We start from the raw sequence: 25,121 nt of genomic DNA, 5'->3' as shown, positions 1-25,121 counted from the left end.
CAGACATGTTGCTGCTCTCTGCAGTGCAGCGAGTCGACGGCCAACCTGTAGGAGCTGCTCTCCATCGCGCTTTGGATTCATGTCGTACTCATTTATCTCCCATCAAACCATCACGACGCGATGAAGTCGTCAGTTTCTCATCTGCTTCTCTACACACTCAAAAATAGAGGTACCAGCTTGTACCTAAAAAGGTACAAATGCTTGTCGCTGGGGGTGTACTCTTTTGAGAGACATTTCTGTACCCTTCAGTTCTGGTCTAGTTTTGTACCTTATCAAGTTCAACCTCACCTTATCAAGTTATGTTTTCTATGTTTTCACAACATTAGGCCTGGTCCATGCAACTTAGCAATATTATCTTATCTTTAATCTAAAAATAATCTTCAAAAACTCAAAATACTGACCAGCCATACTCTTAGTTTGCAGCATCTGACCTTCATTGTCTGGTGTAGTAAATGACTGTTTAGTAGTACTACTGTCATCACTCAACTCTGCTCTAGTTTGTAACATTACAGCCATTAACATTACATTTTTCAATGCTGCAGGTACCCTTATGGTCGAAATGGTACAAATTTGTACTTTATGTCACTTTGAACCCTTTTTCGTACTCTGGAGGTGCTTCTGGTCTCTTATAGACCAGTATTGTACTTTTAAGAGAACATTTCTTTAAAATGTACCTATAGGTACAGAAATGTCCTCATCTTGTACCTCTATTTTTGAGAGTGTAGCTTTTCATTGCCTCTATTTCAGCTAAAGATTTTATTGCTGAATCTTATCTCAAGCAAAAATATCTTTAAAAGCTGTTTTTGCCTCCGTCCTCCCCATCACCCAACGTCTGAAAGTAAATCTTTTCAGTCTACTGCAGCTCAGTCCAGTTCTCTCCCCTCCACATTCCTGTGTGGCGGTGTGAATGTTACGGCAGACAGACGGTGACGAGACGGCGCTGCAAACATGCTCTGCTGGTGTGCAGCAGAGCAACGTTCACACGGCGTTTCTGGTTTTTAACACAAGAAGCCGGTAGGACATGGGGCCTGGGCATGAAACTCTCAGCTGTGGGGTTCACCTGTATGGTTGCCATTTGTTCGCTCTGATTGGTAATATTCTCACTTTTGAATAGACATTGTTATGATTTGTCTTTTTTTTTTATTCATCTAATTAATTTATTCTACTGCTGCTGTTTGTGATGAACTTGAATAAAGCTTAAATTCTTAGTCCCATTGGTCAGATTTCGCTCTGATCATGTCCCCACAGTTACAAACAGGGTTTGTTTTGGACGGGGGGGGGGGGGCGACACCTGAAAGCCAGCAGCAGTCTGGCCGCTCCTGCGGTTGTTCCTCAGCACACAGGCAGCCATGTTGAACCTCTGACCTAAAGCGGCTCGATCAGCATTAGGAGCACAGTGTGTTGTTCCAGTTTCTGCTGCACATCACCGGCCCTGCTGTGGTCCGGTCTGGAGGGGGTTTTATTGGCATCGGTTCACTTCATCACACCTGGAGGGATGGACACGAGCTTTCCACTGGTCTTAGAGCTGGATCTGTGGCAGTTCGCATCAAGGTGCTGTTTCCGTTTTGCTGCTGATGTTTAGATATTTTCTGAAGGAAAACCAATGTGAGCGTTGTTTGCGTGATGCCGGTACAGGATGGTAGACAGCTGAAGGTTGTTTGTTACGTGCAGTATGAGGATTGAACTTCATGTTCTGGCCTGGAGGGTTGAGGGCATTCATGCACAGCACCATGGAGACTGTTAAGGCAACGTGACGCGCTTGTTGACTGGTTTCAGTCTGACTGTTGATGACTGTGGAAGTGAGAGCTGTAACATGTTCAGTTTCACCGTCTGCTCAGGCTTTTACAAATGGAAAGGGTCCATGTAGTCCAACGGAAGGAAGACCACCCTCGATAGGACCAGCTCCGTCTAGCTGTCACTGTTAATTCTGCTCCATTTGACTTCTAAAAAGAATGTATTTTATTCTTAACCATAATGAAAATGAAGAGATAGAACTAGTTAAGGTGCTGGTTACTGCTCCAACTGCTCCAGTATTATTACTGGTCGTGTAAAACCTCCTTTTGGTCAGAACATAGTTAACGTAAAACCGGAGGTGGAGCTACCAACGTCTATTTCCATCCACCCAGATCTGCATCACCCTTAGTGACCTGCAGTTCCCTGCCACCTCCTCATCCTCATCTTTCTCTCTCTCAGTGAGTCTGAGTCACAATGCAGTCACCATCCCACACTGTGTGGGGAGACGAGGGCCTATGATGGATGAGAGTGGTGTAAAGCGTGGGAAGAATAAACCGCATTGCTCGGTGTGTGTGTGTGTGTGTTTGCTTATCGTTGTTTGTGGGATCCTACAGGTTAGTGATCCCCGGACGCCTCTCAATGTGTTCCATACGCCGGATCAAGCTGCATGCTTTAAATGAAGCAGTTAATATGCTCCCAAAGTAACTGGGACAAACTCTGAAAACAGTGACGCGTTTGTGGAGTGAATGAAGAAGAAGAGGAAGCAGCAGAGCGCAACAGGGGTGATTTTCAGTCCTAAAAGCCTTTTGGGGAAAAGGAAAATGCACTCAGGCCCATACAGAGATGGATCTGGAGCCTCAGGCTGGCTCCCCTGGAGACACATCAGCCTGATGCCGGGCTGGCGGGGCGCTGGGAGGAAGACAACCTGTAAACATCCACATCAAGTCATAGAATTTCTCCGCAGTTCGACAAAAAGCATGTCTGAATCAGAATCAGGACTTCCAGATGAATCCCACTCAGCTGTTTGAAAACCAACACCGACGTGAAGCAGCCGGTGTGATCTGAGGCAGCAGGTTTCATCTACAGCCTCCACCGAAGATTGATGCTTGTTGAGAAGGAAAAAAACTCTTAAAAGCCTCATTCCAGTGGGCTGTCAGTCAGAGCAGGAAAACTAAGAAAAGCATCTGATCCTTGTGATGAAAGACCTGGTGAGTCTTTTCTTATCGTTCCCTCCGAAGCTCCACATCCATCTTCGGAATTGAAATGTCTGCTTGGCTGACCTGCACCTGAAACCCCGGAGCGCCTGCGAGACGGGGCGACACGTCCACGCACATTTTCCACATGCTGCTGTGGAAGGTGGAGGGGGGGGGGCAGCGATGGGGTTCAGGGATGCCACTCTGATCCTGAGCTCCTGCAGCGGTTTGGGACTGGATTATAAATAAAAACACTCTCTTACCGTCATGTGGAACCGGAGATTCTCATGGTGATGTGGAACTGGGAGATCTCCTACTGCATCATGGGACGTCTCCCTGCAGTCTCAGTTTAGGACTAAAGGGATCCATCAGGGTCACCAATCCAGAGCTGACGAGAAGATTCATCAGGAAGGAAGGACTACTTCCTGAAACCAGACCGGGATCTGGTTCTACTTCCTGAAACCAGACCAGGATCTGGTTCTACTTCCTGAAACCAGACCGGGATCTGGTTCTACTTCCTGAAACCAGACCGGGATCTGGTTCTACTTCCTGAAACCAGACCGGGATCTGGTTCTACTTCCTGAAACCAGACCGGGATCTGGTTCCACTTCCTGAAACCAGACCGGGATCTGGTTCCACTTCCTGAAACCAGACCGGGATCTGGTTCCACTTCCTGAAACCAGACCGGGATCTGGTTCCACTTCCTGAAACCAGACCGGGATCTGGTTCCACTTCCTGAAACCAGACCGGGATCTGGTTCCACTTCCTGAAACCAGACCAGGATCTGGTTCTACTTCCTGAAACCAGGTCGAGATCCGGTTCTGTGTCTGATAACTGAAGGTTCTGCTTATATGTGAGGAGACGTTTGGATTCTGTTCTGGATCAAACCGTAAACGATGAAGACAACGTGATCTCTGATGATCATCGTCATCAGGATCCTTGATGCAGCATCTCTGGTCAGTTGGAGACTTTTCAGAACAATAATCAGGAATTCCAGTGTGGAAGAATCCATGGAGCGGTTTTCCGGAACCAGTCTGAAACCAGTTCAACAAGAAGCTGGAAAATGTTGTGTTCTGCTGGAGAAGTAGGATGAAAACTAAACTCCTCTCAGGTCCGGGTGAGAAACCTTCTGGTTTTCCCGGCTTCTTCAGAATCAGATGTGCAGCTGGAACTACCGGCGCTGGTGGCCTGCAGCGGGTGTTTCGGATGCGGGTTTGGACCGGACCCGAGCAGACTGACACCGCTGCTCCAGACCTTCTGGCTGCTTTCTTTCCTCTCTTCACCCAGCGTGGAGGACGGCGATGTGACAGCTGCTGGAAAAGCGGCGTGTTTACCTGAGGGAGTGTTTGCTTAGAGTCACCGCTGGAGGTCTGGCTGGTGGTCTGAGGAAGGTCCACCTGCTGGTTCAGCTTCCAGCTCCACAGGTACAGATTGATCCGTAGGATACAGGTCTAGACTCATCTTTAATACATGTTTTCCTTCCTGGTTCTGGTTCTGATGGAGGTTTTCCTTCCTGGTTCTGGTTCTGATGGAGGTTTTCCTTCCTGGTTCTGGTTCTGATGGAGGTTTTCCTTCCTGGTTCTGGTCCTGATGGAGGTTTTCCTTCCTGGTTCTGGTCCTGATGGAGGTTTTCCTCCCTGGTTCTGGTCCTGATGGAGGTTTTCCTTCCTGGTTCTGGTCCTGATGGAGGTTTTCCTTCCTGGTTCTGGTCCTGATGGAGGTTTTCCTTCCTAGTTCTGGTTCTGATGGAGGTTTTCCTCCCTGGTTCTGGTCCTGATGGAGGTTTTCCTTCCTGGTTCTGGTCCTGATGGAGGTTTTCCTTCTAGGTTCTGGTCCTGATGGAGGTTTTCCTTCCTGGTTCTGGTCCTGATGGAGGTTTTCCTTCCTGGTTCTGGTCCTGATGGAGGTTTTCCTTCCTGGTTCTGGTCCTGATGGAGGTTTTCCTTCCTGGTTCTGGTCCTGATGGAGGTTTTCCTTCCTAGTTCTGGTTCTGATGGAGGTTTTCCTTCCTGGTTCTGGTCCTGATGGAGGTTCTCCTTCCTGGTTCTGGTCCTGATGGAGGTTTTCCTTCCTGGTTCTGGTCCTGATGGAGGTTTTCCTTCCTGGTTCTGGTCCTGATGGAGGTTTTCCTTCCTAGTTCTGGTTCTGATGGAGGTTTTCCTTCCTGGTTCTGGTCCTGATGGAGGTTTTCCTTCCTGGTTCTGGTCCTGATGGAGGTTCTCCTTCCTGGTTCTGGTCCTGATGGAGGTTTTCCTTCCTGGTTCTGGTCCTGATGGAGGTTTTCCTTCCTGGTTCTGGTCCTGATGGAGGTTCTCCTTCCTGGTTCTGGTTCTGAACCTTTGTAAAGGTCCTGGTATGCAGATTTCAGGACCTTTACAAGGCCCCTTATGTTGGTGGATCAGTTTTAACTGGACCAGAACAGCCCGTGTGGACGTGGATTTGTTCCGGTTTGTATGAAGTAGAATTTATTAAAAATGATTTTTGTTTTTCAAACTGAATCCAGGAAACATTTTGATGTCGTCTCATAAAAATCTGCATCGCTGAAAGAATCTGATGTCTGCAGCTCGACCTCCTTCTTCATTTTCCTCCTCTCCTCTTATCACATTTCACATTTCTCCTGTTCTGTTCCCGCCTCCTTTCACACACACACACACACACACACACACACACACACACACACACACACACACACACACACACCCCTTTCACCAGCTGTTATCTCCACCATGCAGTTGACTGCTTCTGTCCTCTGGGTGTCAGCACTCGCCTTATCCTTCATTCAGCCACACAGCTCTGTGTGAACCAGTCACCTCATTTCTGCCTGCGCCTCGTGTTTCCATGATCCCCCCCACACACACACACACACCCATCCTCTTGTCTCTGTCTTAACATTTCCCGAGCTTCGTCTCCTTCGTCTCCTCCCTCCTGGACTCCTGCTTGTTTCCACAGCAGCTGTCAACATCATATTTCACCAGTTCCCTGGTCCCATTGCAGCTCCTCACACACACACACACACACACACACACACACACACACACACACACACATTTTTAATCAATAAATCTGCAGTAACCCTATCTATGAGTTGTCCGTGTGTGTGTGTGTGTGTGTGTGTGTGTGTGTGTCCGTGTGTGTGTGTATGTGTGTCCGTGTGTGTGTGTGTGTGTGTGTGTGGCGTGCAGTAAGTGGCAGCTATTGATCAAAGTTGCAGAAAGTGGAGCTGTAAGAGGAGATGTCCATCCTCTCATCCCCGCTCTCCAAGCAGAACCTGAAGGTGACTTTCAGGAAGTTCATTTTAGACAGGAAAAGGGAAGCATGACGTGCACGCATGACGTGCACGCATGACGTGCACGCATGCCGTGCTCGCATGCCGCCAGCGGAGCGTGCAGCCTCACACACAAGCTGACTAAGTGAAAAGGAGTGTGTGTTTTGGAGAAAAGTGAAGGTAAAGCAGGAAGTGTGTGATGTGAAGGAGGGAGGAGGAAGGCTCGTTCAGGAGAACTGGACCCCCTCCTGCTACCAGAGGTGTTCGGAGAAGAGACCCCCCCCCCGAAGCGAGAACATAAAACGTCCTTGCAGGGCGTGAAAGACAACAGAGCGCCCTCCATCTTCCAGCCCAGCTCTGATTGGTCAGGAAGACAAAGACATTTCATCTTCTTGTTTCTCTCTTTACTTGCTGGAGAAGAGTGAATCTTATCTTTAAGTGGACACCCCCCCTTTCCTCTGCCTTTCCAAAGCCTTCATTTGACAGAAGGAGCTTCTGTCCTTTGCTCCACACAGCAGCTAATCTCTTTCTGTATTCATAAAGCATATTTGTTCACAATGAAGCTGGTTTGATTCGGAGAGAAGCTGAAGGTTATTGTGGTGTTTAAGGATTACTTTAGTTCCCCTAAAAGCACAGAAAGCTTTGTGTTGAGTGAGTTTCATCCAGGAGAATGACAGATTTCTGGTTCCAGGAAGACAACACCACATTTAGAACCAGTAAGTGTGAGCGTGAAGGAAATATCCTAACAATGCAGAAAATGTTGGACAGAAGACTCATGAAGCAGTAGAAACTGTAAAACACCAAACAAACACAGACATTTCAAATCACCTGAAATGTTGGGTTTCAACCTTAATGCCTCCTTCCACAAACCATGGATAGAAAAATATAGTTTTTCAACATGAAGTCTTTATTTGTCTTTTTAGCAAATTGTGGAAAAGAAAGAAATAATTAGCTTGAATACTTTCCTGTCCAGCATCCGTTTTGTCCGAGAAACTCCCGTTTTTATGTTTCTTTCTCCTGGCTGCTTGGAAGGAGACGGCCTGCTGGGTTCAGAACGCAGCGCGTCTGTCAGCAGGACGTAGCAACATGTCCTCAGCTGAGGAAGACATGGTCCCCGTGAGGAAGACGTGGTCCCCGTGAGGAAGACGTGGTCCCCGTGAGGAAGACTTGGTCCCCGTGAGGAAGACGTGGTCCCCGTGAGGAAGACGTGGTCCCCGTGAGGAAGACGTGGTCCCCGTGAGGAAGACATGGTCCCCGTGAGGAAGACTTGGTCCCCGTGAGGAAGACGTGGTCCCGTGAGGAAGACGTGGTCCCCGTGAGGAAGACGTGGTCCCCGTGAGGAAGACGTGGTCCCGTGAGGAAGACGTGGTCCCCGTGAGGAAGACGTGGTCCCCGTGAGGAAGACGTGGTCCCCGTGAGGAAGACGTGGTCCCCGTGAGGAAGACGCGTGAGGAAGACGTGGTCCCCGTGAGGAAGACGTGGTCCCCGTGAGGAAGACGTGGTCCCCGTGAGGAAGACGTGGTCCCCGTGAGGAAGACTTGGTCCCCGTGAGGAAGACGTGGTCCCCGTGAGGAAGACGTGGTCCCCGTGAGGAAGACGTGGTCCCGTGAGGAAGACGTGGTCCCCGTGAGGAAGACTTGGTCCCCGTGAGGAAGACGTGGTCCCGTGAGGAAGACGTGGTCCCCGTGAGGAAGACGTGGTCCCCGTGAGGAAGACGTGGTCCCCGTGAGGAAGACTTGGTCCCCGTGAGGAAGACGTGGTCCCCGTGAGGAAGACTTGGTCCCCGTGAGGAAGACTTGGTCCCCGTGAGGAAGACGTGGTCCCCGTGAGGAAGACTTGGTCCCCGTGAGGAAGACTTGGTCCCCGTGAGGAAGACGCGTGAGGAAGACGTGGTCCCCGTGAGGAAGACGTGGTCCCCGTGAGGAAGACATGGTCCCCGTGAGGAAGACGTGGTCCCGTGAGGAAGACGTGGTCCCCGTGAGGAAGACGTGGTCCCGTGAGGAAGACGTGGTCCCCGTGAGGAAGACGTGGTCCCCGTGAGGAAGACGTGGTCCCGTGAGGAAGACGTGGTCCCCGTGAGGAAGACGTGGTCCCCGTGAGGAAGACTTGGTCCCCGTGAGGAAGACTTGGTCCCCGTGAGGAAGACGTGGTCCCCGTGAGGAAGACGTGGTCCCCGTGAGGAAGACTTGGTCCCCGTGAGGAAGACTTGGTCCCCGTGAGGAAGACGTGGTCCCCGTGAGGAAGACGTGGTCCCCGTGAGGAAGACGTGGTCCCCGTGAGGAAGACGTGGTCCCCGTGAGGAAGACGTGGTCCCGGCAGAGGTCTGCTGATGGAAGGGAAGTCCTCATTGCTGCGTCTTCCAGCTCGTCTCCAGCGTCTCGTCTTCCTGCTTCCTCCAGGAACATTCTGCACATCGGAGAGGCTGGTTTCCTAAACATGGGTTCACCGTGAGGTCACACTGGAGGCTCCTCAGGGGCCATTAAAATGGCTCCAGCTTGGCTCACTGTGAGCATGCTCAGCCTGCAGGTTCCTCTCTGTGTAAAGACTTCAGCTAAAACTTGTATGTATGGTTCTATACTTGCTCTTCTGTCTTTTGAGCGCATCAGGAGTTATGTAGGATCAACTGGATCCCTTGTGGAATGTAGCTGCTGGAAACCAGGGTTATCCTGGAACCGGACCAGTTTGCAGAGCTGCAGGGTCTTCCTGAAAGTCGGGACTGGATGACTGAGTCTCGGCTGAGTTTAAGCAAATCGCATCACGGCTTGGTTTCCAGTAACACGTCTGTGGAGACCGACAAGTCATTAAAAATGACACTTCCTGGTTTACTGGTCTAAAGCAGACGGTTAAGTTCCCTGCTCCAGCGCCGATGTGGCTTTCCCTTTGCTCTGCACGCTGCCTCTTTCAGCTCGAAGCGCTTGACTTGTTGTGCTGACATGTTTAGGATGATACACAGCTGCAGAGTGTGTGTGTGTGTGTGTTTGCATGTCTGAATCAAGTGCTCTCCACAGTGCTCTCTCATCCCAGGCTCACCCCAAAGGAAATTGATTTCCGAGTAATTAAAACTGTGTGTGTCTGGATGTTGGCCAACTTCATGTTCTATTCATGCAGATTAATACATATTTGTCGTCGCCTGTGGGGGTTTAAAGGCATCTGTCTGTGCCATTAAACATTTATGTACACGCAGGACGTAGAGAGAGAGAGAGAGGGAGAGGGAGAGACAGATTCACCTGATACTCCTCGTATCAGCACACATCTTAATGGAGAGCATCATATCAGAATGGCCAAACAGGGAATTTCACAACGACAACAGCATTCATCACAGCTCTTCTTTAGAGGAAAATCATCCCCTCTGGTTGTTAGATAGCATCAGTCTGCGGTGTTCATCGCATGCGGTTGCAGGTTGCTTTCCTCTTGTCACATCCACAGAGAACCTGCTGCCATGAGACTCTCATGCCCTTCTGACACACCAGACCGTTCTTCACACAGCAGACGATGATAGATGGCAGCTGTCCGGACTGTGGTGGAGGACTGTGTTACGAAGTTCCAGCTGTTAGAAAACTGCTAAGGGTGTCATGTCACCCAGAACACCACCACTGTTAAGATCTCTGTTGTTGTTAGAGGAAAAAACTTCACATGCAGAGTTAGAAACCATGGTTGTGAAACTGCAGTGGTCACCGTTTAGTTTGGTTCCGTTTTGATGCATCCTACATGTTGAACTTCACAGCGTCTGGAAATAAACTCACCATTTGTTCATGCAAATCAGCCAATCATACGACAGCAACTCAACACATTCAGTCATGGAGACTTGCTGAAGTTCATACTGAGCAGATGGTCTCCAGCAGCAGAAGACCACACCGGGTTGTCCCGAAGGAACAGGAGATTCTCATGGTGATGAGGTGGAACAGGAGATTCTCATGGTGATGAGGTGGAACAGGAGATTCTCATCATGATGAGGTGGAACGGGAGATTCTCATCATGATGAGGTGGAACGGGAGATTCTCATGGTGATGAGGTGGAACGGGAGATTCTCATGGTGATGAGGTGGAACGGGAGATTCTCATGGTGATGAGGTGGAACGGGAGATTCTCATGGTGATGAGGTGGAACGGGAGATTCTCATGATGAGGAGGAACGGGAGATTCTCATGGTGATGAGGTGGAACGGGAGATTCTCATGGTGATGAGGTGGAACCGGGGATTCTCATGGTGATGAGGTGGAACGGGAGATTCTCATGGTGATGAGGTGGAACGGGAGATTCTCATGGTGATGAGGTGGAACGGGAGATTCTCATGGTGATGAGGTGGAACGGGAGATTCTCATGGTGATGAGGTGGAACCGGGGATTCTCATGGTGATGAGGTGGAACGGGAGATTCTCATGGTGATGAGGTGGAACGGGAGATTCTCATCATGATGAGGTGGAATGGGAGATTCTCATGGTGATGAGGTGGAACAGGAGATTCTCATGGTGATGAGGTGGAACGGGAGATTCTCATGGTGATGAGGTGGAACGGGAGATTCTCATGGTGATGAGGTGGAACGGGAGATTCTCATGGTGATGAGGTGGAACGGGAGATTCTCATTATGATGTGGTGGAACGGGAGATTCTCATGGTGATGAGGTGGAACGGGAGATTCTCATGGTGATGAGGTGGAACGGGAGATTCTCATGGTGAAGAGGTGGAACGGGAAATTCTCATGGTGATGAGGTGGAACGGGAGATTCTCATGGTGATGAGGTGGAACGGGAGATTCTCATGGTGATGAGGTGGAACGGGAGATTCTCATGGTGATGAGGTGGAACGGGAGATTCTCATGGTGATGAGGTGGAACGGGAGATTCTCATGGTGATGAGGTGGAACGGGAGATTCTCATGGTGATGAGGTGGAACGGGAGATTCTCATGGTGATGAGGTGGAACGGGAGATTCTCATGGTGATGAGGTGGAACGGGAGATTCTCATGGTGATGAGGTGGAACGGGAGATTCTCATGGTGATGAGGTGGAACGGGAGATTCTCATGGTGATGAGGTGGAACGGGAGATTCTCATCATGATGAGGTGGAACGGGAGATTCTCATGGTGATGAGGTGGAACGGGAAATTCTCATGGTGATGAGGTGGAACGGGAGATTCTCATGGTGATGAGGTGGAACGGGAGATTCTCATCATGATGAGGTGAAACGGGAGATTCTCATGGTGATGAGGTGGAACGGGAGATTCTCATGGTGATGAGGTGGAACGGGAGATTCTCATTATGATGTGGTGGAACGGGAGATTCTCATGGTGATGAGGTGGAACGGGAGATTCTCATGGTGATGAGGTGGAACGGGAGATTCTCATAGTGATGAGGTGGAACGGGAAATTCTCATCATGATGAGGTGGAACGGGAGATTCTCATCATGATGAGGTGGAACAGGAGATTCTCATGGTGATGAGGTGGAACGGGAGATTCTCATGGTGATGAGGTGGAACGGGAGATTCTCATGGGGATGAGGTGGAACGGGAGATTCACATCATGATGAGGTGGAACGGGAGATTCTCATGGTGATGAGATGGAACGGGAGATTCTCATGGTGATGAGGTGGAACGGGAGATTCTCATGGTGATGAGGTGGAACAGGAGATTCTCATGGTGATGAGGTGGAACAGGAGATTCTCATGGTGATGAGGTGGAACGGGAGATTCTCATCATGATGAGGTGGAACGGGAGATTCTCATGGTGATGAGGTGGAACGGGAGATTCTCATCATGATGAGGTGGAACCAGGGATTCTCATGGTGATGTGGTGGAACGGGAGATTCACATCATGATGAGGTGGAACGGAAGAGTCTCATCATGATGAGGTGGAACGGGAGATTCTCATGGTGATGAGGTGGAACGGGAGATTCTCATGATGATGTGGTGGAACGGGAGATTCACATCATGATGAGGTGGAACGGGAGAGTCTCATCATGATGAGGTGGAACGGGAGATTCTCATGGTGATGAGGTGGAACAGGAGATTCTCATGGTGATGAGGTGGAACGGGAGATTCTCATGAGGATGAGGTGGAACGGGAGATTCTCATCATGATGAGGTGGAACAGGATATTCTCATGGTGATGAGGTGGAACGGGAGATTCTCATGGTGATGAGGTGGAACCGGGGATTCTCATGGTGATGAGGTGGAACGGGAGATTCTCATGGTGATGAGATGGAACGGGAGATTCTCATGGTGATGAGGTGGAACGGGAGATTCTCATGGTGATGAGGTGGAACGGGAGATTCTCATGGATGAAGTGGAACGGGGGATTCTCATGGTGATGAGGTGGAACGGGAGATTCTCATGGTGATGAGGTGGAACGGGAGATTCTCATCATGATGAGGTGGAACAGGAGATTCTCATCATGATGAGGTGGAACGGGAGAGTCTCATCATGATGAGGTGGAACGGGAGATTCTCATGGTGATGAGGTGGAACGGGAGATTCTCATCATGATGAGGTGGAACGGGAGATTCTCATGGTGATGAGGTGGAACAGGAGATTCTCATGGTGATGAGGTGGAACAGGAGATTCTCATGGTGATGAGGTGGAACGGGAGATTCTCATGGTGATGAGGTGGAACGGGAGATTCTCATGGTGATGAGGTGGAACGGGAGATTCTCATGGTGATGAGGTGGAACGGGAGATTCTCATGGTGATGTGGTGGAACGGGAGATTCACATCATGATGAGGTGGAACGGGAGAGTCTCATCATGATGAGGTGGAACGGGAGATTCTCATGGTGATGAGGTGGAACAGGAGATTCTCATGGTGATGTGGTGGAACGGGAGATTCACATCATGATGAGGTGGAACGGGAGAGTCTCATCATGATGAGGTGGAACGGGAGATTCTCATGGTGATGAGGTGGAACGGGAGATTCTCATGGTGATGAGGTGGAACGGGAGATTCTCATGAGGATGAGGTGGAACGGGAGATTCTCATCATGATGAGGTGGAACAGGATATTCTCATGGTGATGAGGTGGAACGGGAGATTCTCATGGTGATGAGGTGGAACCGGGGATTCTCATGGTGATGAGGTGGAACGTGAGATTCTCATGGTGATGAGGTGGAACGGGAGATTCTCATGGTGATGAGATGGAACGGGAGATTCTCATGGTGATGAGGTGGAACGGGAGATTCTCATGGTGATGAGGTGGAACGGGAGATTCTCATGGTGATGAGGTGGAACGGGGGATTCTCATGGTGATGAGGTGGAACGGGAGATTCTCATGGTGATGAGGTGGAACGGGAGATTCTCATCATGATGAGGTGGAACAGGAGATTCTCATGGTGATGAGGTGGAACGGGAGATTCTCATGGTGATGAGGTGGAACGGGAGATTCTCATGGTGATGAGGTGGAACGGGAGATTCTCATGGTGATGAGGTGGAACGGGAGATTCTCATGGTGATGTGGTGGAACGGGAGATTCACATCATGATGAGGTGGAACGGGAGAGTCTCATCATGATGAGGTGGAACGGGAGATTCTCATGGTGATGAGGTGGAACAGGAGATTCTCATGGTGATGAGGTGGAACGGGAGATTCTCATGAGGATGAGGTGGAACGGGAGATTCTCATCATGATGAGGTGGAACAGGATATTCTCATGGTGATGAGGTGGAACGGGAGATTCTCATGGTGATGAGGTGGAACGGGAGATTCTCATGGTGATGAGGTGGAACGGGAGATTCTCATGGTGATGAGGTGGAACAGGATATTCTCATGGTGATGAGGTGGAACAGGATATTCTCATGGTGATGAGGTGGAACGGGAGATTCTCATGGTGATGAGGTGGAACGGGAGATTCACATCATGATGAGGTGGAACGGGAGATTCTCATGGTGATGAGATGGAACGGGAGATTCTCATGGTGATGAGATGGAACGGGAGATTCTCATGGTGATGAGGTGGAACGGGAGATTCTCATGGTGATGAGGTGGAACAGGAGATTCTCATGGTGATGAGGTGGAACAGGAGATTCTCATGGTGATGAGGTGGAACGGGAGATTCTCATCATGATGAGGTGGAACGGGAGATTCTCATGGTGATGTGGTGGAACGGGAGATTCACATCATGATGAGGTGGAACGGGAGAGTCTCATCATGATGAGGTGGAACGGGAGATTCTCATGGTGATGAGGTGGAACAGGAGATTCTCATGGTGATGAGGTGGAACGGGAGATTCTCATGGTAATGTGGTGGAACGGGAGATTTTCATGGTGATGAGGTGGAACAGGAGATTCTCATGGTGATGAGGTGGAACGGGAGATTCTCATGGTGATGAGGTGGAACGGGAGATTCTCATGGTGATGAGGTGGAACGGGAGATTCTCATGGTGATGAGGTGGAACGGGAGATTCTCATCATGATGAGGTGGAACGGGAGATTCTCATCATGATGAGGTGGAACGGGAGATTCTCATGGTGATGAGATGGAACGGGAGATTCTCATGGTGATGAGATGGAACGGGAGATTCTCATGGTGATGAGGTGGAACGGGAGATTCTCATGGTGATGAGGTGGAACAGGAGATTCTCATGGTGATGAGGTGGAACAGGAGATTCTCATGGTGATGAGGTGGAACGGGAGATTCTCATCATGATGAGGTGGAACGGGAGATTCTCATGGTGATGTGGTGGAACGGGAGATTCACATCATGATGAGGTGGAACGGGAGAGTCTCATCATGATGAGGTGGAACGGGAGATTCTCATGGTGATGAGGTGGAACAGGAGATTCTCATGGTGATGAGGTGGAACGGGAGATTCTCATGGTAATGTGGTGGAACGGGAGATTTTCATGGTGATGAGGTGGAACAGGAGATTCTCATGGTGATGAGGTGGAACGGGAGATTCTCATGGTGATGAGGTGGAACGGGAGATTCTCATGGTGATGAGGTGGAACGGGAGATTCTCATGGTGATGAGGTGGAACGGGAGATTCTCATCATGATGAGGTGGAACGGGAGATTCTCATCATGATGAGGTGGAACGGGAGATTCTCATGGTGATGTGGTGGAACGGGAGATTCACATCATGATGAGGTGGAACGGGAGATTCTCATGGTGATGTGGTGGAACGGGAGATTCTCATGGTGATGAGGTGGAACAGGAGATTCTCATGGTGATGAGGTGGAACGGGAGATTCTCATGGTGATGTGGTGGAACGGGAGATTCTCATGGTGATGTGGTGGAACGGGAGATTCTCATGGTGATGAGGTGGAATTGGAGATTCTCATGGTGATGAGGTGGAACGGGAGATTCTCATGGTGATGAGGTGGAACGGGAGATTCACATCATGATGAGGTGGAACGGGAGATTCTCATGGTGATGAGGTGGAACGGGAGATTCTCATCATGATGAGGTGGAACGGGAGATTCTCATGGTGATGTGGTGGAACGGGAGATTCTCATGGTGATGAGGTGGAACGGGAGATTCTCATGGTGATGAGGTGGAACGGGAGATTCTCATGGTGATGAGGTGGAACGGGAGATTCACATCATGATGAGGTGGAACGGGAGATTCTCATGGTGATGAGGTGGAACGGGAGATTCTCATCATGATGAGGTGGAACGGGAGATTCTCATGGCTATGTGGTGGAACGGGAGATTCTCATGGTGATGAGGTGGAACGGGAGATTCTCATCATGATGAGGTGGAACGGGAGATTCTCATGGTGATGTGGTGGAACGGGAGATTCTCATGGTGATGAGGTGGAACGGGAGATTCTCATGGTGATGAGGTGGAACTGGAGAGTCTCATCATGATGAGGTGGAACGGGAGATTCTCATGGTGATGCTACATCTCACAGCTTCATCATATCGAGCAAAATTTCTGAGGACTGTTTCCAACACCTTGATGAATCTCACATCAGGAATTAAGGCAGTTCTGGAAAAAGAAAATTGTCCAATCCGGTACTAAAAGGCAGTCTAGGTAAAGTGGACGACAACTGGACTGACATTAATTCCCACTGTAGGTTGTTTCAGACAGAACTTTGTTCACCAATAAATGAATGTTTGTTCTCCTTTAATAACGTGCAGCTCTGAGTCCGGGTATGGGGTGAGGACATCAGCTGCCTTTCAGCAGCTTGGGGAATAATGCAGAACTGATCAATCCCTTTGTAAGGCAGACAACATGAAAACAGAGTCGTAAACATGCAATCATGTGACTGCGGCTCCTTCTGGAACACTGGCTCTGCGTGTCTACACTGGAGGTCTAGCAAACAGATTGTGAAAATTAATAGTAATTTCCTAACAAAGAAGTTTAGTACATGACCGGGTACTTCCACTGATCTTCAGCTGGAGATGTATGGAGCATTATTTCCACATAGATGTTAATAAACAGCTTGGTGTTTACAATGGGGTGATGATTGATGGTGATGTTTCAGATGAGATTGCTATTGTAGAGATTGGGCTACTTTCTGGAGGAACAATGTCCCCATCCTCCATTTTAATGGCTTTAATTGCTCATCCTTTTTATATTTTCTTAAAATAAAAAACAAGTAAAACAAAAAAACAATTTCTATCTGTTAAGGTGTGGTGGAGTTTAGTCTGCAGTTGCTGCTAAGGATCCTGGATCTGGCCGACTTGCTCAGAGACGAGCTTCTTTCTGACTCTTAATGGCTCTAAAGATCCATCCATCCATCTTCTGCTGCTTATCCGGGGTCGGGTCGCGGGGGCAGCAGCCTAAGCAGGGAAGCCCAGACTTCCCTCTCCCCAGCCACATTTGCCAACTCTGCGGGGGGGATCCCGAGGCGTTCCCAGGCCAGCTGAGAGATATAATCCCTCCAGCGTGTCCTGGGTCTTCCCCGGGGTCTCCTCCCAGAGGGACGTGCCTGGAACACCTCACCAGGGAGGTCCAGGAGGCATCCTGACCAGATGCCCGAGCCACCTCAACTGGTTCCTCTTGATGCGAAGGAGCAGCGGCTCTACTCTGATCTCCTCCCGGATGACCGAGCTCCTCACCCTATCTCTAAGGGAGAGCCCGGCCACCCTGCGGAGGAAACTCATTTCAGCCGCCTGGATACGAGATCTCCTTCTTTCGGTCACTACCCACAGCTCATGACCATAGGTGAGGGTAGGAACGTAGATCGACTGGTAAATCGAGAGCTTCGCCTTCTGGCTCAGCTCCTTCTTCACCACGACAGACCATCTAAAGATGTTGCACAAAAACCTTTCATATCTGAAAAAAACATTTGTGTGAAAATAGGATCACTGCTGGCAAAGTGTGTGAAAAGATGGATGGATGGAATTTCCTTCATTGCGGTTTAAAGTTTCGAGCCATTTATACTTTGATGATGTTTGGAGGTGAAAGCTGTCCTGAGCTGCAGGTTTTAAACGAGTCTGGTCTTTTTGCTCATGTCAGGCTGACTAATTATTCTGGGGAAAAAAAGCATAAACTACATTTGTAAAGCAAAAAGTCATGGTACAACTACCAACCAGCTGGAGGGGGTAGAGTTGTTAGACATTGCACAGAAAAAGCCTCAGTAATGTGTGTGTTTTAATGCTTTGAGCGTCTGCACCCATAATTAGCTTCTTGCTGCAGATAAAGAGCTAAATGTGTGCAGAAACTGCAAGGAATGAAATGATGTTTCCGTTTGCATCAACAGCTTCTTCTTCCTGGAAGACCCTTCTGCTGTTTAACTGCGGCGTTTCCAGCCTGTTGAGTCTCTGTTAGGCAGAGACGACGCACAGCAAAGCGTGATGTGTTTGATGTCTTTGGAAGGGTGGGAAACTGTGGTGTTATTATGATCTGAACGTAGGAAGAATGCTGGAAGGGTGTGTGGTGTGGAAAAGCAGAGTAAAGTTAAGCTGAACATGATTCAGCCTTTAATGTTTAGTGAAGACAGGACTGGTGTCATGTGTGTGTCCAGGTGGCTGGAGTGTGTGGGGCCAGTGGGCGCAGTGCAGCAGCGAGTGTGGAGGCGGGATCCAGACCCGGACTCGGACCTGTCAGTCACCCCCGGAGGACTCATTTCTGTGTGAGGGTGTCGTAGAAGAGGGCCGGCCCTGCAACTCTCAGTCCTGCACAGGTGAACTTCTCATTCTGAGGTTTTGTCTCTGTGTTTCCGTGTATCCATGACAACCAAACTGATCTTCTTTTCTTTTCTTTATGTATCTGAACATGTCATTGATCCTCTCTTGTCTTGATCCTCTGTAACTGAGTGTTGGCTAAAAGGAGTGCATGTTGGAAAGGGGACTTTGATCGATGAGAAATAACAACATAGTCAACCTTTAATGACTGTACATGCAGAGCACGACTACATCATCACTACCACACGAAGCTAAACGAACTCAGAAGGTCATCTTCTGACTTTTATGTACAATCTCAGCTCCAAAAACATGGGATGATGTAAAAGACGGAAATAAAGACTGAAACTCATCAGGTCACATTTTCTTCCTGGTAGAAAATAAACAACATATCAGATGGTTAAACTGAGACATTTTGGCATTTTAATGGAAAATGTGAATGTGATGCAGACATCTGTAAAATGTTAGAACAGGAGCAACAAAAGGCTGGAAAACATCTGGAGGAGCGTTAGACCACAGTTTAGGTCAACTGGCAACAGGTCAGTAACATGACTGGGTCTCTCCCAGATGGGACAAGGACACCGCTTCACCCATCACAGACAAACTGGGGCTAAAAATCTTCATTGGGCTTTGAGGATCCACCATCTACAGCAGGGGTGCCCAAGCCCGGTCCTCGAGATCGACCATCCTGCTGATTTTAGGTGCAACCCTTCTCCAACACACCTGAATCGAATGGTTTACAGCTTCTGCAGAGCTGGATGCCATGCAGAGGAGGAAGTCAGCTGGGTTGGACAGGGGTTGCATCTAAAGGTTGCAGGATGGTAGATCTCCAGGACTGGACTTGGGCACGCCTGATCTACAGTGTAGAAGATCATCTACAGATTCAGAGAATCGGAAGGAATCTCTGTATGCCGGGAACAAAGCTGACTGCCGGTGATGTTTTGCATTAAAAGCAGAAATGATTCTCTACTGGAAACCAGTGCATGGACTCAGGAAGATTCCAGAAACCACACAGTTCAGCCTGAAATCCACACATGCAGGTAAAAGCTCCATCATGCAGAGAAGAAGCCACATGTGAAGAGGATTCCCCTCCGGACTGGTCTGCAACTGGTCTCCTCACTTCCCAGACGTCAACAGGCAGATGTTGAAACTGAGATGCTAACAATGCTAAACATCAGTACTTTTTATAATCAGCTGATCTTTTCCATCCGATGATGAAAAGTCTCAGTTTCATCGTCTCATATGTTGTTTATCTTCTACTGGAAATTTAAACTGGGATTGCTGGGATTTGGCAACAGGTCCCAACGGTTTTGGACTTGGGGTTGTTCCTTTATGAAGACATTTACTCAGAACTGTTAGTGCTGGCAGAAAAACGTTTGTCTGCTGTTTGTGTTGTGCAGAAAGAGCAGCTTTCTTCTCACCCAGCAGACAGTCATCACTGCAGGCAGGGTTATGCAAAGCTGTTTGGGTTTTCAGGTGTGTGACGCCTCAGATTAACAACAGTAAAAGCAACAAGAACACTGCACACATGAGCACAACAACAGCACGACACAAGTCCCAAGTTTGGCTGATGCTGTTCTGGGTGACCAATCACGTCACGGTTGTACCCTGAATATAAGCCTTTAATGAAGGTGCTGTGGTCGCTAACCCCCCACCCCCTCCTCCCTCCTGGCCTTGCCTCACCCTCCTTTAGGCAAAGGCCGCCATCTCTCTCGCAGCCAATCGCTTCGCTCTGTGGACAGCCGCAAGCGTGACGATGCGGAGAAGCCCCGCGGCGGACCGAAGAGCCCTCAGACAGGTAAGACAACGGGACGCAGAGGGATCCCATGCATCAGTCACTGTGGCAGCTTGGGTGACACCCATACTGGCTCAACACACACATACGACTCACTTCAGACACACACATCTATCAAAATCTCCCATCGCAGTGCCTTGTCCACAGTGGACTAAACTTCCAACATGGACCCCGACTGAACAGTGAAAACGCATTTCATGTGAGGCTGTAACAGAAGACTAAATGATGCGGTCAAAGCGAGACCCTCCTCTCTGTTAAAGTGATACTGCACCCAAAAATCCTCAACTGCAGCTGCAGAAAATGCTTCGCAAGTGGAAGTTTCCTTTTCCCTGTTTCGGATTCCCGTTTCATGTCAAAGCTGGGGAATATTTTCAGGAACGTTCTGCTCGGATGGAGCGGGGGGGGGGTCACACTCACCCACTGCATCCATCCATTTTCCACACCTGCTCCATCTTGTTCAGGGTCGTGGGTTTACTGGAGCCCATCTCAGCTGTCATCAGGAAGAAAGGCTGAGCGCAGCTTGGACACCATCGATCCATCACGGGGACAAAAAGCCATCGATGCTCACACGGCCAACTCACAACACTTCAGGCCAACGTTGTTGTTTAGGTCCAACTCTAAATCGGCAGAGTTATGGCCGTCGCGGTGCACATAGAAACATCGCTTGGCGAAAAGTGTTTTATTTATGTGACAGCTGGAAGTTAATGTTGCAACACAGACTGATTTTGAGTGAAGTATCACTTTAATTTAATTCCCCACTTCCTGTTCAGTTTTCCCCTCCCCCCTCTCCCGCCCAGTTGTCTCTTATTGGTTCACTCTGACCCTTAAACTCAGCAGGCGCTGCCAGCAAAACCATGACTGCCATGTCCTACTCCAACAGCATTTACTTCCTCAGGAAGTCAATGTGAGGGATATGACACCGGAGTTTCGCCGATGACGAAGGACAAGCTGAGCTCCATCTCAGGGGCTGCCTCCTTCAAAGGCAACAGACATTTTAGCTTGAAAGAGTCAGCCATGTTTCCAAGAGCAGAAGGGCTCAATCCGTTTCGGAAATATGAAACCTTTGATGAAGTCAGCCCCTAAAATGTTGCGCAGACGGAATGTACCCTTTATTCAACCATGCCCCTTCCTCTTTTGGCCACGGCTAATGGCTACATCCCGCATGATAATTAGTTCTGGCCCTTTCCTTTTCCTCTTCTTTTTTCCTCCTATCCTCCCACCCTTTACCCATCCTTTCTTCCTCAGAAGACTCAGTTTCAGGTGATGAGTGGTCACCGTGGAGTGTGTGTTCTGCCACGTGTGGGGAGGGCTGGCAGAGTCGCACTCGTTTCTGTGTGTCCTCCTCCTACAGCACCCAGTGCAGTGGGCCACTGCGAGAGCAGAGACCATGCAACAACTCTGCTGTCTGTCCAGGTAAGCTTCACCCCCATAGCGGCGCTCGCCCAGCCCTCTCCAGACCCCCCTCACCCATACAACACCCCACCTGACTCACCCCTACAAACAGAAAGCAAAATCCCCATCCAGTTATGGCATGTAGTTCAGTCACCAGAGCAGAAGCCAGACTTAAAGGTAATCCCAGGTTCTCCGGCAGAAAAGCCATGAAAGTCATGTGCAGTCTCTGGGAAAGTCCTGTTGCGAGTCGTCCTGAAGCTGTGTTCTGACTGGAAATCATACCCAAGCTGCTCTGCTTGCAGTGCACGGCGTGTGGGACGAGTGGTCCCCCTGGAGTTTGTGTTCGTCCACCTGTGGCCGAGGTTACAGAGCTCGAACACGAACCTGCACACCCCCACAGTTTGGGGGAGATCCCTGCGATGGTCCAGAGAAACAGACCAAATTCTGCAACATTGCTGTGTGTCCAGGTGAGGAACGCAAACAGAGACGATGAAACAAACTTATTTGTCTTTTCCTACTCATAAAAACATTTTCTCCCCCCCCCAGTGGATGGAGTCTGGAACGAGTGGTCCAGCTGGAGCTCCTGCTCTTCTTCTTGCTCCAATGGGACCATGCAGAGAACCCGGGAGTGTAACGGCCCCTCCTACGGAGGCTCTGAGTGCAGGGGGGAGTGGCTGGAGACGGTGGACTGCTTCCTTGGGGAATGTCCAGGTACAACATGTCTCACGTCTCAGGTGGCTTGTCTCCTCTTTTTTTCTGCCTCACGTTTCAGCTCTTCTTTCAGTGGATGGCAAGTGGCAGCCGTGGTCCTTGTGGTCTGGGTGCAGTAAAACATGCGGAGGGGGGAGCCAGCAGAGGAACAGGGTTTGTTATGGACCCTTTTTTGAAGGCCAGCCTTGTCCCGGGGAACGTGAAGAAGTTCGCAGCTGTAATGAAAAGAAATGTCCGGGTCAGTGAATGTGCTGCTGAACCTAACCCTAACCGACCTGCATGGTGCACAAATGTGTTTTTACAGCATTCAGCTCTACTTCTCTGTGAACAGAACCTCATGAAATCTGTGCGGAGGACAATTTTGCCAACGTTGTGTGGAAGATGACTCCTGCTGGAGATACAGCAGCGGTACGCTGTCCTCCCAATGCCATGGGTGAGCACAAGCGCTTTGTGGTTCACAAAGGTTTCATTTTAAAAGTGCTATCTGAGACACAGCCTTCAGTTGATTGGTGAATCCTCCTTGTTTCATATCCAGGACTCATCCTGCGCCGATGTCTGTTGGATGAGGAGGGCATCGCCTACTGGGAGAGTCCCACCTACATGAAATGCATTTCCAATGACTATCGCAGTATACAAACTTTAGTGAGTAGTCTTCTTTTCTTTTGCATTCCTGGTAGCTTGACGTAAGGTGAAGTAACAGGAACCAACTTTCTCCACCAGACACGGGAACACCTGTCCAAAGCTCAGCGAGGCCTTGTGGGAGATGGAGTTTCAGAAGTTATGACCAAGTTGAGGGTCACGTCCAGCGATGGGACCAGCTACAGCGGGGACCTGCTGGCCATCTTGGATGTGCTGAGGAACATGACAGAGATTTTCAGGAGGGCTTACTACAGCCCCAGCAGTGGAGACATGAGGGTAATTTCTACATGTCAGCTGTTGTTTGTGTGTTTCTGACACGATGTGAGGCGGATGAAAATGTAGCGACATGCTGATAAAACCGCATCTTGCATCAGACGGACAGACCTTTGCCCTCATGTTTACTTGTGCAGTTTGTTGAAAGAAAACTGTAAATTTAACACTTTCAATGAGGAAATTTGATTCAGTATTCAGACAAACCTTTACTGACGTGTAACCACTGAAATCTTCCAAAAGATTCAATCTAGCTTTATTTATATATGTATATTATAACATATATTATTGATTTATTTAACAACAAAATCATCTCATGGCATTCTTACTTGTACAGGCCAATTCATTCCACTTCAAACATGTAATCCGATCAAAACAAATGTACTATCCCTCTACACCAGTCCAGTGGGGGGTTATACTGGTCTGTTGGTTTCCTTAACCAGGAAACAGACCAGATCCGATGTTCTCTTGTCAAATCAGGCCTTCCATCCTGACCTGCACAAGGAGACAGTCGAGATGAACACCTCCATCAGGTTTAGAACCAGAACCAGGATCAAAAACCTAGTTCTCAGGATGAGAACCTCTTTCAGAATCAGAGCCAGAACCAGAAAAGAAAAATCTCCACCTAAACCAGAACCAGGAAGGAAAGCCTTCATCAGACCCAAAACCTAAAAGAAAAACCTCCATCAGAACCAGAACCAGGAAGGGAAACTTTAATCAGAACCAGAACCAGGAAGGGAAACCTCCACCAGGACCATCTGACTCCACTAACTATCTGACTTGGGGGAAAAACGATTTTCCTGACATCAGAAAGTGGCGAAGCTTCGCAGCATCAGCGTTCCCGTTCGGACACGACGACTCATGAATGATGGAGTCTGCTGAGGCTGAATCAGTTCGCTGAATTTAGGTGTTAGTTGTTGTTTTTATGCTCCTGTCCTTGACAATCTGAAGAAAGACATATGTCTCTAAAGTCTCTCAAGTCCAAGAATAGATGTTCCAATATTGTCCTGAATGATTTTAGTGTGTTTTCCATTTGCAGACAGACTTACTGTCCCCTGAGTTACAAACAAATGGATATGAGCCACTTTGTTAGAGTGTGGTCGCATTATTCAGCTTCCCACTCAAGTTGGGATATATTTGTTTTTCTTTTAATCATCTTCAGCCTGGTGCTTTTCAGCAAATGTTTTTTCTTTCAATTTTACATGTTTTTGTTCTTTTCTAATTTCTTGGCACAAATTAAAATATGTGGTGAAGCCAGTTTTACTGGCTATGAATATAAACAGATTTGTCCTTGCAGAGAATGTTTTTCCTCTGCAGAGAACGTCTGAGGAGCCACATGTGGCTCCGGAGCAGCAGGTTGCAGACCTCTGGGATATCGCATGTACCTGTCTGCAGTGGGGGGGCTTTTTTCAGAGCAGAGCTGTAGAAAGAAAGCCTTTTTTCCATTTACAGTCATTAACCTGTAGGATAATGAGCCTTCTTTATCTTCATTTTCCCAGAACTTTGTGCAGTCTGTGAGCAATATGTTGATGGAGGAGAACAGAGATCGATGGGAAGAAGCACAACTGGTGAGTTTCATCCTGAAACACTCACTGGGCCTTTATTTTCATCCTCTACTTAACTTCCTGTGCAGCAAAACAAAAGAAAAAAAACACCCTGAAGCTGGTGAGCAAAATAATGCGACACAGACACAGGTGGACAAACAGCCCACCTGTGTCCCTTCAGACAGACAGTGGTAAACAGAGAGGACAGACAGAGAGGACAGAAATAGCTCTAACTAATGAGTAATGGAGTCGAGGCGAACGCCTACTCCTCCATCTGCTGCAGCCTTCCATGGCTGCATGGCGGTATGCGCCTCCAGCCAGCCATCCAGTGTCCGCCTCCTCTCAGGAGTGTCAGCATGCAGGTAGAAGAGAAGTGCTAATTAAACCAAGCTGCTCTTCTCAAAGCGCTTCCAAACAGAGTGCACAGAAGGATCTTCCACCAGCGTAGCAGGAACTCCAGAGCATCTCAGCTCAGCTTAGTGACATCTCTGGTAAACGTGCAGAATCGCTTTGACTTCATGTAACTTTGATCCCTGAGAGGG

The 25,121-nt window shown here is 49.0% G+C and overlaps 1 protein-coding gene across 1 annotated transcript in view; it reads left to right on the top strand.

The window, feature by feature from the left end:
* adgrb1a (adhesion G protein-coupled receptor B1a) overlaps positions 1–25,121 on the top strand; it is a gene marked incomplete at its 5' end in the record, with an annotated part of 143,903 nt that overhangs the window by 19,112 nt on the left and 99,670 nt on the right. Inside the window, 10 exons of the mRNA XM_079240472.1 lie at positions 18,072–18,230; positions 19,922–20,026; positions 21,269–21,436; positions 21,718–21,882; positions 21,962–22,126; positions 22,200–22,364; positions 22,458–22,559; positions 22,662–22,768; positions 22,847–23,041; positions 24,535–24,603. Of these exons, the coding sequence (XP_079096598.1) occupies positions 18,072–18,230; positions 19,922–20,026; positions 21,269–21,436; positions 21,718–21,882; positions 21,962–22,126; positions 22,200–22,364; positions 22,458–22,559; positions 22,662–22,768; positions 22,847–23,041; positions 24,535–24,603 (1,400 nt within the window). The remainder of the gene's footprint in view (positions 1–18,071; positions 18,231–19,921; positions 20,027–21,268; positions 21,437–21,717; positions 21,883–21,961; positions 22,127–22,199; positions 22,365–22,457; positions 22,560–22,661; positions 22,769–22,846; positions 23,042–24,534; positions 24,604–25,121) is intronic.

The sequence above is a fragment of the Telmatherina bonti genome, assembly GCF_933228915.1.
Source record: "Telmatherina bonti genome assembly, chromosome: 5".
In the NCBI taxonomy this organism is placed as follows: Eukaryota; Metazoa; Chordata; class Actinopteri; order Atheriniformes; family Telmatherinidae; genus Telmatherina; species Telmatherina bonti.
This window is presented reverse-complemented; position numbering and strand designations above follow the sequence as displayed.